Raw genomic sequence first — 20,057 nt, forward strand, 5'->3', positions numbered from 1 at the left:
GAAGAAAATGTTTGTGAACCCCCCTTTTTTCTGAGATGGATTTTTTATTAATATCCCAGTTATATGCAAACGGATTTTGCCTGCACTAATACCACCCCCCCTCTTGGACTTTACATCCCTTTGTTTAACACGACCTAAATGAGATGTGGCACAAGCTGTAGAACCAGAATCAGAACACTTTTGTTTGTGAAATGTGGAGCCATAGACAATAGACAACATTACTATAATATTACAAATAATGTAGTGGCTCGGTGGGTAGCACATCGAGAAGGTCCTGGATTCGATCCCCAGGTGGAGACACATCAAACATTGTCAGCACACCACAGAAAAGTCTCTAACACTAACTTACAGCACATTTTTTAAAACAAAATGCAGGAGTCCACGTCGAAGGGTTCACAAACTTATTTTCCTGCAGCTGTTTATATTCCGTAGCTGTTTGAGTCGTGTCAGGGTGTGCATGTACCACGCTGACACCTCTGACGTTATGAAGGTGAAGGAGCTGTTTTTTCCCCCCTGACTCCGAATGTCAGGCTGATGGTTTCCTCCAGCAGTCCCCGGTCCTGCTCGGTCACCGTTCCTCAGCGAGGAGACAAATCTGACATTCCTCTGTGTCACTGCATGTGTCTCCATCCCCAACAAAGCCAATATGGGCTGACTGAGGCCTGGGGAGGATTTCTAATTCCCACCCCATATCACTCACCATCACTGAGAAGATCCACTGGTTCATGTTCCTGTCACACCAGGCCTCCGTCTCAATCCTTCCTCACACACGTGATGTGATGCTCAGGGTGAAAGGAACTCTGCAGCCTGACTCGGTGTGAGCCGAGCTAATATAGTACTGATAATTTACTGGATTGGGATTAGAATATAGCCATGCAGAAGCTAGCAGTGATTACCAAACACCTACTCACCTACAGAGGAACCTCCATTTGTTTCTTCATATTTGTTCATATCTGTTTCTTCTCTCTCTCTCTCTCTCTTTTTCTGATGTACAGTGATGGTATGCAGGCGTATGACAGCTGTGGGGTTCAGGGTTCGAGCAGGTCGGCTTCAGGACTTGAATCTCTGGATGAGCTGATGTTGAAGCACATGGCCCAGGACTGTTCTTCTGTTAAAGATCAACTGCTCCAGCTCAGGAGACTGCTGCAGGTACCAAATTATATCCACACCATCACAGAAAACCAACTTTTATGTGTCCGTGATCAAATTGTGTCCTGTTTATCCTAATTTATTATTGACATTAGACTGACATGAGAATTATTGACTCTTTTTGCTGTGAATATAACCACGGTGTAAACTATACAAATAAATATGATTGAAATTAATAATTTACACAGTTTTACAAATACCAACAGAGTTTATGATCATTAGGATGTTAGAACATTTTAATTGGAAGCTGAGGGATCTATTAGATGTTAAATTGTTGCTAGTTCCTCGTAGTTCACATGTTGATTGCAGCAGGTCTGATCAGCATAAAGACCTGAGGAACTTTGATAAGGACCAGATCGTTATAGCCACATGACTGGGTTGAGTTTGGTGCCGACGAGGGACGAGCCAAGAACCGCCGACTGTGGTCCAAGGAGGGTCAGAGTGCCCATGCTGACTCCTGTCCACTTTCCAAAGCACCTGTAATGACCACACAGGTGGAGCGGTTGTTGCCTAGCGGTTAAGGTACTAGACAAGAGGGCCGCTCAGGTGGCGCAGCAGTAAGACAAGCTAGCACACCAGAGCTGGGATTTCGAATACATCGTATGGAATCTCAGCTCTGCCATCCGGCTGGGCTGGGCAGCTATATGAACAATGGTTGGCTGTTGTTCATTCAGGGTGAGGAGCCCGATAGGGACATCATAACCGATGCAATTACGACCTCTGCTGGCTATAATGCGATCAGGGTGTGGCTCTTCGTACACAAGGCTGATGGCATGTGAACTCGACTCGTGCAGGTGAAAAATGCAGTCGGCTATGGCACACGTGTCGGAGGAAGCGTGTGTCAGTTCGCTCTCCACAATCAGGGGTGGGGATCAGCACCAGTAGAGAGGAAGCATAACGCAATTGGGTAAAAAATTGAACACGCTAAAAATCGGGAGAAAGGGGAGAAAATGCATCAAAGAAGGTACCAGGCAAGTAATCGAAAGGTTGCTGGTTCAAGCCCCAACAGTGGCAACCTGGCAAGTCTTGAACAAGGCTGTTAACCTTCAATTGCTTGGACAATATATACTATCACAGTACTGTAAGTTGCTTTGGATAAAAAGCGTCTGCTAATGTAATAGTAAATGTAAATGTAGGTGTCTTGGAGGGTTAGAGCTGTTGTGACAGCATATTAGCCTGGTGATCTATCAGTGTATAACAGATAAATGAAAGCTGCTTCCTGTGAGTATTTGGTGCACCAGTTGTTGTTAAGCATGAGGAGAAACCCAGACAGACACATTTTGAGAAGAACTGAACGTGCCAACTAATGTGGCTCATTCATGCATTAATAAATATATACTGCCTTTATTCATTCAATAAAAGTGTTGCTCTCGTCCACAGAAATCCCAATAAATTACAGAAAAGTGGTCTATAAATAGCAACAGGGAGGACACACTTGCGTAGATGCCATCTGTATGGACCAGCAGCAATGCCCTATGGATAAATACACTGATCAGCCATAACATTAAAACCACCTCCTGGTTTCTACACTGACTGTCCATTTTATCAGCTCCACTTACCATATAGAAGCACTTTGTAGTTCTACAATTACTGACTGTTTCTCTATATACTTTTTTTAAACCTGTTTTCACCCTGTTCTTCAATGGTCAGGACCCCCACAGGACCCCCACAGAGCAGGTATTATTTAGGTGGTGGATCATCCTCAGCACTGCAGTGACACTGACATGGTGGTGGTGTGTCAGTGTGTGTTGTGCTGGTATGAGTGGATAAGACCGTGTCCACTCTCTGTCCACTCTATTAGACACTCCTACCTAGTTGGTCCACTTTGTAGATGTAAAGTCAGAGACGATCGCTCATCTATTGCTGCTGTTTGAGTTGGTCATCTTCTAGACCTTCATCGGTGGTCACAGGATGCTGCCAAGGTGGTGCTGTTGGCTGGTTATTTTTGGTTGGTGGACTATTCTCAGTCCAGCAGTGACAGTGAGGTGTTTAAAAACCTCCACCAGCGCTGCTGTGTCTGATCCACTCATACCAGCACAACACACACTAACACACCACCACCATGTCAGTGTCACTGCAGTGCTGAGAATGATCCACCACTCAAAGTAGTGGTCTTGGGAGAGTCCTGACCATTGAAGAACAGCATGAAAGGGAGCTAAAAAAGTATATAGAGAAACAGATGGACTACAGTCAGTAATTGTAGAACTACAAAGTGCTTCTATATGGTAAGTGGAGCCGATGAAATGGACAATGTATGTAGAAACAAGGAGGTGGTTTTAATGTTATGGCTGATCGGTGTATGTAGGGATTTCTCCCCATGGGTCAATCGTGCTGGCCAAAAGATTGCAGCGACATTTCGGTCTGGACCAGCTGGACTGGCCATAAGATAAAGAAAAGATTCATTCTCACCTCTGTGTGTGTCCACATCTGTAACGCTGATATTTATCCAAATATTACATTTTAAAACCAACCCAGGGTCATTTATTGATCGAGACTCAACACGATTAATATCTTGCTGTATGTTTTTAGACATCTGATGATCTCACACTTTGTTCTTTGACTTGTTGCCATGCCAGCTCGGTGCCATGTTTGATCAGAATCGTTCTTTATTGTGAGAGTAGATGAAATCTGTAATCTGTGTCTGATTGCGGTCTGGCTGCCTGTGTGTGTTTTTTTTTACTCTCACCAGACTAACACACACCAGTCAGTTCCATCAGCAGTTCCACCTCCTATTGATTTCTCTCTTCTGTATCCAGCCCGCTATGCCAGGCTCCTGATTATAGGTTTCTTCACATAAACGTTCTTTATCACAGCAGGAACTGAGCTTCACCAACTTTCTTTAAACATGCCCACACAGTCTGGCATCGATCGACCCCGGACGTGTGTCGACTTCTGTGCTCTTCGGTGGCCTTGCCGTGACTGACTGGGCCACTAATGGCATACCCCTCAGGACTGGCACAAAGACAGTACCACAGGCAGCTAACAGAGGTCCTGATGGGTCAGGCAGGGACTCTTGATGGTTTCTACAGTGTCTGAAAAAGATTTTGTTAGGAAGAAATGTCGATTTTAGCAACCTAGTGCCAATGGTACCAAACTTTCTGGAGTGTGGGCGTATATTACACACATGTACAGGGTTGAGGTCAAAAGCTTACATACACTCCTAGAGGACGCAGTTTATTGCCGTTTCAGGATTTCAATGAATTCTGCAACTGAATTATTGGAAAAAAAATCTTTGGTGCTTATTATCATGTGTAATTACCATGTTAGGGTGCATTCACATGAGAAGCAACAAAACCACTGTTGTGCCGTTGTTTCCTATGAAGTGTGTTGGTGCTGCTTAGCTTGCCGCTGCACTTCCCTGAGCAGCGCACCGCGCACTTTTGCCGCAGTGGGCTCACAAATTTTTTTTCTATTTTATTTATCCCATTTTCTCTCGACATAGTGTAGTCAATTTGTCTTCTGCTGCTGGTGGATCCCTGATTGCAGTCGAGGTGGGTATATTGCTGCTCACGCCTCCTCTGACCCTCGCACAGCCCCAGCGGACCCCTTATTTTTGCCCATGCACACTGCACAGGCGCCTCCATCTGCTGATCAGGGTCTTTGCACAGCGTTAGAAGACCCCACCCACATAGTCCGGTCATCCCACCCTAGCAGAGACGGTAGCTAATTAGAGTCTGCTGCAGGCACTGCCAATTATGCCTGACCGGTGGCAACGCCGAGTTTCGAACCGAGGAGTTCAGAATCTCGGCACTGGTGCTGTAGCTGCGGCGCCCCGGGCTCACGATTTGTGCACTTGCAGTGGCGTTTAAAGTTCACCTGAATGAACTTTGACGCAGATTGCCACTGATCTTTTCAAAGCTTCTCCAACTAGACAAATGTGCCCACTTAGGGTTTAAGTGGAAGACTTGGTGTCATTAGAGAAAATGTAACTTTTAAAACCATTAAGACATTACACCAGGGAATTTTTAGACTTTTTTAGACCACTTTTGGTGGAGCAGATTGTGTGGCAGCCATTGGCACCGGAAACATCACACAGGATGAATGAATTCTAATAAATCTCAGTAAAATTCATTCATTCATTGTCGGTTTTACCACCACTTTGTCACAGTGGGTTTAATTCGCTGGGGGATAGGTCAGAAACCTATCCAGTTCATTAAAGGGCAAATACACTCATGCCTAGGGGTATTTAGTATCTTCAGTTAACCTGACTGCATGTATTTGTTCAGTGGTAGCTCAGTAGTTAAGGTACTGGACTAGTAATCAGAAGGTTGCCAGTTCAAGCCCCATCACTGTCAAGTTGCTGCTGTTGGGCCCCTGAGCAAGGCCCTTAACCCTCGATTGCTCAACATTGTGTTCAGTCATAATTGTAAGTCGCTTTGGATAAAAGCGTCTGCTAAATGCCGACAATGTAAATGTATTTGGACTAGTGGTAGTGTGGACGAGTGGTCTAAGGTGCTGGATTAACTAGGTGCATTGGATCACTGCCAACAATGTTTAAGGGCAGTTGTAGCCTAGTGGTTATGGTACTGGTCCAGTAATCAGAAGGTTGCCCATTCAAGACTCACCACTGCCAGGTTGCCACTGTTGGGCCCTTGAGCAAGGCCCTTAATCCTCAATTGCTCAGACTGTATACTGTAATGTAAGTCGCTTTGGATAAAGGCGCGTCTGCTAAATGCCAAAAATGTAAATGTAAATGTTGGAGAAAACTGGAGCACCCGGAGGAAATCACACAGAACATGCAAACTCCACACCGAAAGAACCCGGACTGCTTTACGTGTAAATGTGGGAGGAAACTGGAACACCCGGAGGGAACCCACATAGGCAGAAGAAGAACATGCAAACTCCACAAAGAAAGAACCCAGAGAGCTTTACCCATGACCTTCTTGCTGTGAGGTGACAGTGCTGCCCACCAAGCATCTGGTGAAATTAATATTAATGACATCTCACACCCATTTTCCTCATACCTTCTTTCGAAGCAAACACCAGGCTGCCTGGTAGAAACAGAACAGAATGGAAGAAATCTAAACGTTTTTACTGCCAGTCTTTCTCTACGGAGATTGCATGGCTGGATGTTTGATTTCGGATAAACGTTTCCCTGAGGTTGCTCATTCTTCAGCATTCTGCCTTTACTTGTTCTCTTTTTTCACCATTCATGTCATGCGCATCTATTTTGCACCTGTAATGGGTTTTTTACTGCTGCCGTCAATAGAACTTGTCAGTTCGTCTCTGTCTGAGCACAATGCGACTCTTTTCAGGTTTATGCAGCAATGTGAAACTTTCGTTCCAAAGTTAAGAGCCACTGTCGCATTTTAACAAAGCACAGATAAGACCATGTACCCTGGATGAATACATAAAACTACTGCTTTTTAGAAATACGTGCCACCATGTCTCAGATTAGATTTGATTGTGGAACATGACTGCAGGGATTCACCACGAGGTGTTGAATAGGTGTTGAGCTGATTAGTATTTCTCATGGGCGAGGTGAGAATCCTCCAGCAGCAGCAACAGCTCTCCAGGTCACTCTGTTATTGCGTATGATGATGGATATAATCAGAGTCTGAGACTCGTGGGAGATCTGAATACTGATGTGGGCAGGGGTACGAGGGCACGCCGGGTGCTTGTTGATGTTCTGCTCTTCCAGCTAGATTCATTTGCTCTTTTATAGAGGAGAACACTTTTATGCATGTGTGTAATTAAATGCTTCATTCCTGCGCTGTTCATTTCCATTTTTTTGTGTTTAGTATTTGGTTTTCACTGATTAAAAGATAAAATGTCAGAAACAGCAAGGTTATTCACAGCTTTTATCCTCTGAACTAATCATTTACATCAAAACGAATATCATTATTTATAAGGCTTTTGGATTTAGGAGGATGTTGCGGAGGAATAGAACGATGATGATAAGCAAGAGGGATGAGGAGCCAGAGAAGGATAATGGTGATGATGAAGGATGAGGAGGTAAAGAAGGATGATGATAATGATGAGGAGGAGGATGAGGAAGATTAGGAAGAGAAGGATGATGAGGATAGAGTGATGAAGATGATGAAGAGGATGATGATTATCAGGAGGAAGAGAAGGATAATGATGACATTTACATTTACATTTTCAGCATTTAGCAGACGCTTTTATCCAAAGCGACTTACACAATGAGCTGAACACAATGAGCAATTGAGGGTTAAGGGCCTTGCTCAAGGACCCAACAGTGGCAACTTGGTGGTGGCGGGGCTTGAACCGGCAACTTTTTGTTTACTAGTCCAGTACCTTAACCACTGAGCTATCACTGGCCCATCATGAAGAGGATGATGGTGATGAGGAGGAGAAGGATGATGATTATGACGATGAGGAAAAGTAGGATGATAAAGATGATAATGATGTTAAGGGGGAATAGGAGGAGGATGATGAGGTGGAGGAAGAAAAGGATGATGATGAGGAGGAGGAGGAGAAGGGTGAGGATGGGGAGGATGATGAGGAAGAAAAGGATGATGATGATAATGATGAGGAGGATAATGAGGATAAGGAAGATGAGGAGGAGAGGGATGATGATGATGATAAGGAGGAATAGGAGGATGATGATGAAGTGGAGGAAGAGAAGGATGATGATTATGATGAGGAAAAGGAGGAGGATGATGAAGATGATGTTAAGGGGGAATAGGAGGAGGATGATGAGGTGGAGGAAGAGATGGATGATGATGATGAGGAGTAGGAGGAGAAGGGTGAGGATGATGAGGAAGAAAAGGACAATGATGATAATGAGAAGGAGGAATGGGAGAAGGATGATGATGAGGTGGAGGAAGAGATGGGTGAGGATGGGGAGGATAATGAGGAAAAGGAGGAGGATGATGAAGATAAGGGGGAATAGGAGGAGGATGATGATGAGGTGGAGGAAGAGATGGATGATGATAATGAGGAGTAGGAGGAGAACGGTGAGGATGGGGAGGATGATGAGGAAGAAAAGGATAATGATGATAATGAGAAGGAGGAATGGGAGAAGGATGATGATGAGGTGGAGGAAGAGAAGAATAATTATTATGATGATTATGAGGAGGAGGAGAATGATGAGGAAGAGACGGATGATGACCATTATGATGATGATGGTGAGGAGGATGATGAACTCCGGCTCTACAGAAATAATGTCGTTGGTATTGGTGTAGTGACCAGGATCTGCTTTGTGTCGTGCTCTTGTTCACCTGCACCGTGTCCATTATGTTCTGAACACACTGTTGTTCTCAATTAATTGCTCCTCTGGTATTAAAGAAACTCTAACAGTTTCAGTGTAGAAAACAGCCTGACGGATGAAGGTTCTGCTCATATTGAACCATGTGTGGTTTTGTGTCTGTAGATGGAGGACGATGGATCAGTTGATGAGGAGATCATTTCAAGTCCATCTGATGAAGAACAAAGCTACCAGCAACATGTGAGTAAAGTAAAATCATCTCAGAGGTTTCTATTTAACAACAGAATAAATAATGAAACATTTTACACCTGAAACCAGATAGGAAATAAATGTACTGACCGTTTCACATCATCATAAACATAATAGTTATTTGTTTGGGTTGATGAGGGGGGGTCCAGGTGTGGGAGCAGTTGTGGGTCCAGGTGTTGGTGGGGGTGAGGGTCCAGGTGAGGGTCCAGGTGAGGGTCCAGGTGTGGGTCCAGGTGTGGGTCCAGGTGTGGGTTCAGGTGAGGGTCCAGGTGTGGGTCCAGGTGTGGGTTAAGGTGTTGGTGCGTGCGTGGGTTTAGGTGAGGGTTCAGGTGAGGGTTCAGGTGTGGGTCCAGGTGTTGGTGGGAGTGCAGGTAAATGTGCAGATGGAGGTAAAGGTGTGAGTTCAGGTGCAGGTGCCATTTCAGGTGAAAGTGAAGGTGAGGGTGCAGATGCTGGTGAAGGTGTGGGTGCAAGTGCGAGTTGGAGGTGGGGGTGCAGGTGTGGGTGAATGTGCTGCTGGAGGTAAAGGTGTGGGTTCAGGTTCAGGTGCAGGTGCAGGTAGTGGTGCAGGTGTGAGTAAAAGTGCTGCTGGAGGTCAAGGCGTGGGTTCAGGTGCAGGTGGGAGTTCAGGTGCATGTGGGGGTGCAGGTATGAGTAAATGTGTTGCTGGAGGTCAAGGTGTGGGTTCAGGTGGAGGTGGGAGTTCAGGTGCAGGTGGATGTTCAGGTTTGGGTGAAGGTCTCGGTGAATGTGCTGCTGGAGGTAAAGGTGTGGGTTCAGGTGCAGGTGTGGGTGAAGGTTTGGGTAAATGTGCTGCTGGAGGTAAAGGTGTGGGTTCAGGTGCAGGTGTGGGTGAAGGTTTGGGTAAATGTGCTGCTGGAGGTAAAGGTGTGGGTTCAGGTGCAGGTATGGGTGCAGGTGCAGGAGAATAACCTCATTCCTCATGTTTTAGGTGGAGGAGCTGCTGCAGGAGGTGCAGAGGTTGAGAGAAGAACTGAAGATGAAGGACAGGATCATCGCTAAACTCTCTCAGCAGGTCCTGATCTTTCTCTTCTAATGTTATTGAGCTCCCTGAGTCAGTAAATACACTTTATGGTCAAAAGTATGTGGACACCAGTTTATGAGCTTAAACATCATGTTAAACATCATGAACCCTGTGATGTTTCAGCATTTCATCAGTTCCTGCAGCTCCTCTTTTTCTTCAGTTCTCAGCATGTATGGGTACCTGATGACCTGTTTACCCCCCCCATTTCCCCCTCTTCTATTCATACCCCCCTCTCCTGTTTATACCCCCCTCTTTTCCTGTTTATTTATACCCCACTCTCCTGTTTATACCCCGCTCTTTTTCTGTTTATACCCCTCTTTTCCTGTTTATACCCCCTCTTTTCCTGTTTATACCCCCTTCTTCCTGTTTTTCCCGCCTCTTCTGTTTATAACCCACCTCTCTTTTTTACTACCCCTTTCCTGTGTATTTACCCCTCTTCTGTTAATACCCCCTCTCTTTTTTATTAGCCCCTCTTCTGTTCATACCTCCCTCTTTTCCTGTTTATACCCCTCTTTCCTATTCATACCCCACTCTCCTGTTTATACCCCGCTCTTTTTCTGTTTATACCCCTCTTTTCCTGTTTATACCCCTCTTTCCTATTCATACCCCACTCTCCTGTTTATACCCCGCTCTTTTTCTGTTTATACCCCTCTTTTCCTGTTTATACTCCCTCTTTCCTGTTTATACCCCTTTCCTATTCATACCCCACTCTCCTCTTTATACCCCCCTCTTTTCCTGTTTATACCCCTCTTTTCCTGTTTATACCCCCTCTTTCCTATTTATACCCCTCTTTCCTATTCATACCCCTCTTTCCTATTCATACCCCACTCTCCTGTTTACATCCCCCTCTTTTCCTGTTTATACCCCTCTTTTCCTGTTTATACCCCCTCTTTCCTATTCATACCCCTCTTTCCTATTCATACCCCCCTCTCCTTTTTATTATCTCTTTCCGTTTATTACCCCCTCCTGTTTATTCCCGCCTCTTCTGTTTATTACCCACCTCTCTTTTTTACTACCCCTTTCCTGTGTATTTACCCCTCTTCTGTTTATACCCCATCTCTTTTTTTATTAGCCCCTCTTCTGTTCATACCTCCCTCTTTTGTTTATTACCTCCCCCTTTTTATTCCCCCCTCCTGATTTTTACCCCCTTTCCTGTTTATTTACTCCCTCTCCTGTTTATACCCCCTCTATTGTTTATTAACCCTCTCTCTTGTTTATTACCGCCTCCCTTGTTTATTACCCCCCCCTGTTTATACCCCCTCTATTGTTTATTAACCCTCCCTCCTTTTTATTAACCCCCTCTCTTGTTTTTATTTCCTTTCCTCTTTATTTCCTTCTTTCTGTTTATCAACCCCTTCTCCTGTTTATTACCCCCTCCTGTTTATACCCCCTCTCTTGTTTTGTGTGTTACTGTTCCTGTGTTGCTGTTTTCAGGCTGGATCAGGTTTAGTTCTGGATGATGTCTTCTTTAGAAAATAAAACCCTCTGTTCTTGGCATCCTTATCTTACTGATAGCAGCTATTACAGCAACACACACACACACACACACACACACAATTATCATTATTACCTTATGGGTGTGTGAGTAAGCGTGTATGTGAGTGTGACACGTGTGTATGTTGTAATGGTGCAGACTCACTGCAGTAGTGTAGAGGCTCTGTACTGAAGTGCAGGGTGTGTGTGTGTGTGTAGTGAAGTGCTGTGTGTGTGTGTGTGTAGTGAAGTGGTGTAGGTGTGTAGTGAAGTGTGGAGGCTGAGTGTGTGTGTAGTGAAGTAGGTGGTGTGGTGGAGTTATAAAGGGGTTTCATAGTAACAAAAACTATCAGATACAGCTACAGATACAGATACATATCAGTACAGAACCAACATCATCAAATCACTCACTCACTCACTCACTCACTCATTTAGTTATTTACTCACTCAGTTACTCACTTACTTGCTAACTCAGTTTCTCACTCACTCACTCAGTCACTCACTCACTAACTCAGTTACTCACTCACTCATTTAGTTAGTTACATACTTACTCACTCATTTAGTTATTTACCCACTCACTCACTCACTCATTTAGTTATTTACTCACTCACCCACTCACTTGCTAACTCAGTTTCTCACTCAGTCACTCACTCAGTTACTCACTAATTCACTCGCTAACTCAGTTACTCACTCACTCATTTAGCTACTTACTCACTCACATACTCACTCACTCACTCACTCACTCATTTAGTTATTTACTCACTCACTCACTCACTAACTCACGCACTCACTTACTGTTACTCACTCACTATTACTCACTCACTTAATTACTCACTCAGTCACTCACTCACACTCACTCATTCAGTTACTCACTCAGTCACTCACTCACTCACTTAGTCACTCACTCATTCAGTTACTTACTCACTCTTTCACTCACATACTCACTCACTCATTTAGTTATTTACTCACTCAGTTACTCACTCACTTACTTGCTAACTCAGTCACTCACTCATTCACTCGCTAACTCAGTTACTCACTCACTCACTCACTCATTTAGTTACTCACTCACATACTCACTCACTCACTCACTCACTCACTCACTCACTCAGCTAGTCATGCAGCAGGATCACAGTGTATAAAATCCTACAGACTTCGGTCAGAAGCTTTACTTAATCTTCACATCAAACACAAGAATGAAGAACAGAATCTGATCCGAGCGACTTTGAGCTCGGCATGGTTGTTGCTACCGGACGTACTGCCGATCTTCTGAAATGTTCACCACATTAATCTCTACTAATGACCTCCCTAGTCACCAAACATCAGAGTTCTATTGAAGCTGAAGTTTTTAATAATCTAACATTGATGAAGGATTTTTACTGGCTACATTATTTTAATCATTTGATCATTTTTTAAATGATTTGCTTGGTCTCTTCGGACAGGAATCCACTCGTGATGTGACCCACTGCCACTGCCAGCAGGGGAAGCCTGAGATTTCCCTACAGAGACGAAGCCTGCAGGATAGGGGCACTCAGACACCATGGAGGGTACAAAATGTGAGTAGATGATGCATTAAGCCCCTCCTCTCTTCTCTCCTGATAAACCTGCTCTTTTAATTAAAATGAGTGACTGATACAAACCAAACTGCAAATATTTCACTAATTTAAAATATTAGTATTAAAGCTTCATGTTTTATCTGGATGATTTAAATACACAACAAATATTCATAGAGACAATATCAAGTAACAGTCATTCTAATAATTCAAATCTTTTTTTTTTATAATCCTGTTATATGGCATGTGTGATGTACATTTATTTACGTCTGATTTTTAATTGCCACTGACCTCATGCGGGCCGGTTGGGGATGGCCCGCGGGCCGTACAATGCCCAGGTCTGGTCTGCATTATTAATTTTTTCTGTGCGGCCCGGTAATAAATGACCCGCGGCCCGGTGGTTGGGGACCACTGCTTTACAGGACAGGAAATAACACAGATACAACAATTCAAATAAAGGAATAAAAAGAACAAATCAAATAAAAAAGAAATGCTGTATTCAGAATGAATAAAAATACTTTAATATAGGGTGTGTTCAAAAACCTAGGGAGCTGCCTTGCTGTCTTACTGCCTACATAGGCAGCTGCCTCAGTAGATTCTAAGTGATTTTAAAAAGTCAATAGCTGCGTCCGGAATCGCATACTTACAGAGTACGTACTAGATTGGAGGAAGTATGCACTACTCGACCGGTAAAAAAAGTACATACTTTCAGTACAGAAGTGTGCAGTATGCACACAACACCGCTACGTACTACATCCGCCATCTTACCAACGTCAAGTGATGACGTGATGACGTAATATCTCCATAGTTACAGACTCATTACAAACCCCACTTGCCAAAATTTTGGATATTTATTGTCTGTTTGTTATTTATTCGTCTTTAAACATTTTTTTTATTTATCTTACTTACACTTGTAAACAGAGGACTCTCCGTTTTCCGCTATCTTTCTTGTTTCTTATTCCACTTCGAACGCCTACGCAGCTCCAGTTGCATTATGGGATACATTAGTGGACCATCGCTTGCATACTCAAACATGGCTGCCCAAGAAGTAGGTCATCCGGGTACTTCTTGCAAACCTTTTTGTGTATACTATGTATTCGGACATACTAACCGCTCTCGCGTACTCATTTCGTGTACTATTGAGTATGGACGTATGCGATTCCGGACGCAGCTAATGACTTATAAGGCAGGTTATTCGAACGCGAGACAGCGATAACATCGGGTTTCGGGTTTCGCATTTAGCATCTTGTCATTCAAACCAATGGGATGGGGTGGCACAGCGCGCTAGCATGTCAACTAACATCTCCCTCCGTGTACCGAAAACGGTTACATTCGCTGACAAGCCCGAACTTGCAAATAAAAACATTTGTGCAAGTTTATACAAATTAAAAATCAATAATAATTTATTTACGTTTGAAAATAACTCCTTTCGTTTCCCTGCACCGTCAGCCATGTTTTTTTTATTTTTCTGTGAGAGAAGAGCTGCTGCACTGAATGCTGGGATTGCCTTGATCACTAAGGACGCTTCCGATGCTCACTCGTTCTTGAGTCAAAATAACATTGAAATGTTAAGATGCCTAACTAGACAGCTTATTAAGGCATCTAGGATTTCGAACAGCCTCCTTCTCGGGAGCGCGCATAGGATGACGTAAAATGCGTCTATGTAGAGAGTGCACTAGCTTTTCGAACACACCCATGTTCTGTTTTCTGTATTTGTGTTATTATGGGGGATTTGACCCTATACAGAAATACATTGGTGAGACCCTGTACTCTCATGAATGACCTGTATTTAAGTTATGACTCCGTCCCCATAACACCTTTGTGAGACCCTGTATTCCCACAGCTAATCTGAATTTGAGTTATGATGAATTTAAACCCTCTGTATTTTTACTCACATAGGAAGGTAAACTGTAGAAGACGCAGCGGCTCGCTTTATTATTTACATCTGTAGCGTTTTGCCGACACTTTTATCCAGTGTCTTACAATTGAGGTTTAAGAGCCTTGCTCAGGGGCCCAACAGTGGCAATTTGGACTTGAACAGGCAACCTTCTGAACACTAATTCAGCACCTTAACCACTAAGCTACCGCTGCCCTTACAACACGTTTTATACCTGTATTCAGACCGAACTACGTCTGCTTTATATTCATCACTGATCAGTCTGCAGTCACTTACACTTCGACGACTGTTCCGTGTACTTTTATTTTATTTTATGTCCTGCGGAGTGTGTGTGTAGCTATAGTTTGTTGTTTGTTTGTTTGTTTAATAGGATTTTAACGTCATGTTTTACACTTTGGTTACATTCATGACAGGAACGGTAGTTACTCATTACACAAAATTTATCAGCTCACAAGGTTATATCAAACACAGTCATGGACAATTTTGTATCTCCAATTCACCTCACATGCACGTCTTTGAACTGTGGGAGGAAACCGGAGCACCCGGAGGAAACCCACACGGACATGGGGAGAACATGCAAACTCCACACAGAAAGGACCCGGACCGCCCCACCTGGGGATCGAACCCAGGACCTTCTTGCTGTGAGGCGACAGTGCTACCTACTGAGCCACCGTGTCGCCCCTGTAGTTTGTTGTAAACGTGTACTGATTATTATTAGCATTGTTTGAACAAGCTCCTGAATGCCGTCTGTTGGCCACCATGGTTTCCTGATGTGACGTTATAGCACAAAAAAACAGGACTGTTTTTTACAGATACCTGCATGATGTTGTGCTGTTGTTTAAGTTTAATATGAATCATAGAAATCAATAAGCTATCAAGCAGGAAGTCCAAGGAACTCGTCTGTTCTCATCGCTAAGAGCTAATGAAACATGGAGCCAATCACGCAGTAACACCTGAAACTTCTTTTTTCTTTGATTTTCATTTACCCGTTTGAGAACTCTTCAATATTTGTTAAAGTTGTTTATTAGTGTTTGATGAGTTCGGTGGCAGCGACTGTTTATCATTTTATTGAAAACATCAGTGAGCGCTGGTTTGTATGAGCTGTAATTTATTGTGAAATGTGAGGCAGCCGTCACGGCGGAAGCTACTCCTAATGTTTTTAAGGTTGTTCGTGTAACTAAAGCCTCTAGTTTTGTGAGGCAAATAAAAAGTCAGTCCTGAGACTGTTAAATAAAGAACGGCAACCTTGATGGTACAATGCGCTCCGTCTCTAACCTGAATGACTTCTCAGAAGAAATCAAATAAGTTTCATGTTTTTGTGATTCTGGCCTATTAAAAACTTTTATGAACCTTTTTACAGTTCCTGTCTGAATTCCTTTCTTTCTTCTAGTTTTTGTATTTGGAAGAAAAAGTGGCATGCAGGTAGACAGTCCAGTATTGATTTTGAGAGTCTTTAAGCCGAACACTTTGCTAAGTCTGTGCCCTCCTGCGCCCGCGTTATCAGCCGCTACAAAGTGCCTTTGTGAGTGTAATCAAATTTGGCGCTGCATTGTTTGTACACAGCGGGTCAGATTGTCCCTCGGCACCCTGCAGCAATAACACTGTGAGATACCGGAGGCGACGGTTGTCCATCATCCTGACGGCTCGTGATGGAGAGGTGTTCTAACAGTACTGCGGGACTCGGATCAGATCCGATAAACAGGGGGCAGTGAGAAATACGTCCTGTAATAATACCAAGCTGTTAAACCGGGACCGATTTGTCGGGTGGACGGGGAAGATTAACGGGCGCTGCGGGGCCCGGGCTGGACACGGATTAATTATGGGATCACGCTACAGGATCGCGAGCGCTCGTCTGTTTGACAGTGCCGGCATACGTTTATCTTCTGAATCCTCCAGTCCAGATTTAAAAGGAAAGTTATTCTGGGTAAAGTTGGGTGAAGTGGACGAATTGCTTTGGATTTACAGCCTTGCATTTGACCTGAGCTGTAAAAGCTAATAATCAGACACAGACCAAAGCCAGACACATGGAAATTCAGCAGCTTTGATATTCCTACAATGTAAATCTAGTCTTAAAAATCATTGAATTCAAAATTGAATCAAAGGTTTCTTTTACAGTATAAAGACATTCAGTTTCTCTGCTGTACCAGCAGATGGAAGCATTTATGCAGTACTTTTATTTGCATCGGGCTGCCGGTAGAGCCGTAGAATTGCATGGTGGTCAGTCGTTTGCTCAGAAGTGTACACTTAATAAATTTAAAAACCTGAACTGGTTCATAAAACCACACACAAGACCATCAGAAATTCCACAGACATTTATAATAATGATCTAGATCAAAGATGGAAGGTTGAGCAATAAAGGCTTAAGGACCTTGCTCAGGGGCCCAACAGTGCCAGTGGTGAGGCTTCAACCGGCAACCTTATGATTACTTAAACCCCTTTAATGGTCTTACTTTGAGTCTAAATACATGGGTCAAAATGAGCTGTATTTGGCCGCTCAAGTGGCACAGCGGTAAAAACACATGCTAGCACACCACAGGTGACATTTCGAATACATCGTATCGAATCTCAGCTCTGCCAACGATTATTGGCCTGTTGTTCATATAGGGGTGGGGTATTAAGCCGGATAGGGACTCCTCGTAACTGATGCACTACGACCTCTGCTGGCTGATTGATGGCACCTGCATAGAGGCGGGGAAAGAGTGCGGATCCGTCTCTCCGTTCACAAGGCCGATTCACATATATGCACTCGCCTAGTGTGGGTGATAAAATGCATACGGCTGCTGCCCACGTGTCGGAGCGGGCATGGGTTAGCTACGTTCTCCTCAAATCAGACCCGGGGTCGGCATTAGTGGAGAGAAAGAATTACGCAATCGGACAATTGGACACGATGAAAAGTCGGGAGAAAAAAGGGGAGAAAATGCATAAATAATAAATCTATTAAAAATAAATAAATAAAAAATAAGCTGTATGGGCTGTATCTACTCCTTGGCTGGAGTGTTATACTCTGTGGTTTTAAGAAAACACAACTTGAAGCTGAAAATCATCCCTGAAAAGTTGCATTTTTGTGATCCTTTCAACTGTTTGGTTAGAGGCTCTTTAAAAAATACTGTGTGCAATTTTTTAAAACATTACTTTCTTGGTGAAAGCATTAAAGGGTTAATCAGTGAGCTACCACTGCCCAATCACCCTATTGTAATTGGTCTCTACTTCTGCAGACCTCCATTCCTGACCAGGGCCTCCATCTAAGTGCTGCTGCATCTTTTGTTTATGGATTTTCTGTGTTAAAGACATGAAGAAGCCTCAGTCGGATTCTCAGAGGCGCCCATGGTTGTTGAGTGTTTGCACATTTGCTCTAATAAGTCAGTTTAGGACTGATTAGACTTTAAAACTTTTGGACATCACAACTATTGTTAAATTTTGTTTTGTTTTGCTTTAAAGGTTGTTTTTCATTCAAATATCAATTGTATCGTTTGCCCAGGGGTGCAGAAACTTTTACATAAGGTTGTAACAAGCCACAAAATAATGCAAAACGTCCACCTACTGCCTGTTAGTGACAGTATAAAGTAGTGATGAGAACCAAACCGGACTTCATGATCCCGAAGCGTCACTGAAATCAGCCTGAAGTCTTTAAACAGCTTGTGTTCTTTTTATTTCACCCCTTGGCACCACATACCTACCAAAATGTCTTTTATTAATCCAAACCTCCCAAGTGGGGAGAAGAAGCACAGGAGGTCGGCAAGTGCTCTCAAAGTCCTGGAACAGAAGAAAAATGGACGTCCCACTGGAGTGGAAGATGCTTCAGGCTGTTTATTTCAGTGCTGCATTTTACTACATAAAACAAGGAATGTTTTGAAGTTTTCCTCCCAATCTAGTCGTAACCCTGATAGCATTTTGCTTCCTCTCTACTGATGATGTTGACCTCCACTCTGACTGAGGAGAGCCGTGACTCCGACACGTGTGCAGTACCGACTGCATCTTTTCACCTGTACGAGGCGCGTTCATATGTGGATCAGCTTTGTGTACGGAGAGACACACCCTGATCCCATTATCCCCCGTCTCTGTGCAGGCGGCATTAATCAGCCAGCAGAAGTCGTAATTGCATCAGTTATGAGGAATTCCCTCCGGCACCCTGCTGAACAACACGCCTATCAAGGTTCATGTAGATTCAAAGGAGTTCGAGATTTCAGCTTTGGTGTGCTAGTGTGTTTTACCCACTGCATTAACGAAGGAATGTTTTAGAATGAATGTTAAGGAATGTTACGAGAACCGATGTAGTGGGTAACTGAAATGATCGTAGGCCTGCCGTTTCAGATCTGGAGTCTCAGGAGACGCTGTGAGAATCGAGTCTTCGTAGGTCCAACATGTAATCGTATAATCAGTAGAAAAAGATCAAAGGCTTTTTTGCTTGCATGTTTGTAGTCATTGTTATATCGGCAGTACGTCGGTTAGTACTGGATATACGATAAATGATCAGAAAAAGACTAAGATGTACCATTAGCACAACAGGTGCATGTTTACGTTTTCCACAGAACAACATATCCCAGCATTCAGTGCATTACCACAACTACGATATAACAGAAAGGTCAATGCTTACAAAATACATCACAGTCATGATTTGCACTGTTTGGGAGGTTGTGTATGGTGTGAGGTAGTGGATTAGTGTGTATATCTCTCTCTCTTTCTGTACAGGGCATCGTGCCACCTACTTCTGGCCTCTCTGCGAGGCGGGTACAGCAGGGCACTCGGCTCCTGTGTGTGCCCCTCCTCTACAAACAGAGTGAGTCTATTATGAGATCTGGTTATAATTACCCAGCCTCCCATCCCTCCAAAAACACCCACTGTTGTTTTTGCTCGTGACCTTCCCGCGCCATCCTGTGCATTACCTCGTATATTACCCTGTATGTGCCCGCATGTGCCTGGTTACCACCCTGTACCATCCTTTCCTTTATTCATGCCACCTTTGTTTCTGGGCATGTTTATTCCTCTCATCTGCTTGTGATCATTCAAAGCTTTCAGAGAGCTGGCGCCTCCATACCCGCCTCTTCATCTCTCGGTGAATGTGCCAGTTCACAGCCGGGTCACATCATGGCAGGAATGAGAAGAGGAAACCAGTCCTTTTATCAACAAGTCAACAAGCAAAATACTCCACAAAAGCTCGCCAGTCTCCCTGTACCCACCATCGTCTTTTACCAATTTACACTGGCACTTTGGACAGCTTTTATTAAATCAAACATTAAAATGAATAAAAATGCCAGCGCTGCTTTTCAGTCTCAGACCGAATTAATACGCACCATGCTGTCAGGCGGGTAGAGGTGCCACAGCTGTAGGAGTGTGATAGTGCCCTCAGTGCCACTCGCACACAGCACTAATTTATTACGCCACGTGTGTTTTTATGTGCCAGTGAGAAAAACACAGCGGTGGTACAGCGGCACCAATTCATTACCTGGCATTTCACCTGGCACAGTATCACCGTACTCCTGCTGCCAATTAGAACGGGACCAGAAACACTCGCACGTACATTCT

The 20,057-nt window shown here is 43.8% G+C and overlaps 1 protein-coding gene across 3 annotated transcripts in view; it reads left to right on the plus strand.

The window, feature by feature from the left end:
* The window catches only part of ccser2b (coiled-coil serine-rich protein 2b), a 76,205-nt gene that overhangs the window by 41,407 nt on the left and 14,741 nt on the right, over positions 1-20,057 (plus strand). For 2 of the 3 annotated variants that reach the window (XM_063003207.1, XM_063003208.1), the window contains exons 6-9: positions 996-1,149; positions 8,486-8,560; positions 9,522-9,605; positions 12,527-12,640. In XM_063003207.1, coding sequence (XP_062859277.1) covers positions 996-1,149; positions 8,486-8,560; positions 9,522-9,605; positions 12,527-12,640 — 427 coding nt within the window. Of the gene's footprint in view, positions 1-995; positions 1,150-8,485; positions 8,561-9,521; positions 9,606-12,526; positions 12,641-19,223; positions 19,312-20,057 lie in introns of all 3 variants that reach the window. The other variant, XM_063003209.1, reaches the window with a different exon arrangement.

The sequence above is a fragment of the Trichomycterus rosablanca genome, chromosome 10, assembly GCF_030014385.1.
Source record: "Trichomycterus rosablanca isolate fTriRos1 chromosome 10, fTriRos1.hap1, whole genome shotgun sequence".
In the NCBI taxonomy this organism is placed as follows: domain Eukaryota; kingdom Metazoa; phylum Chordata; class Actinopteri; order Siluriformes; family Trichomycteridae; genus Trichomycterus; species Trichomycterus rosablanca.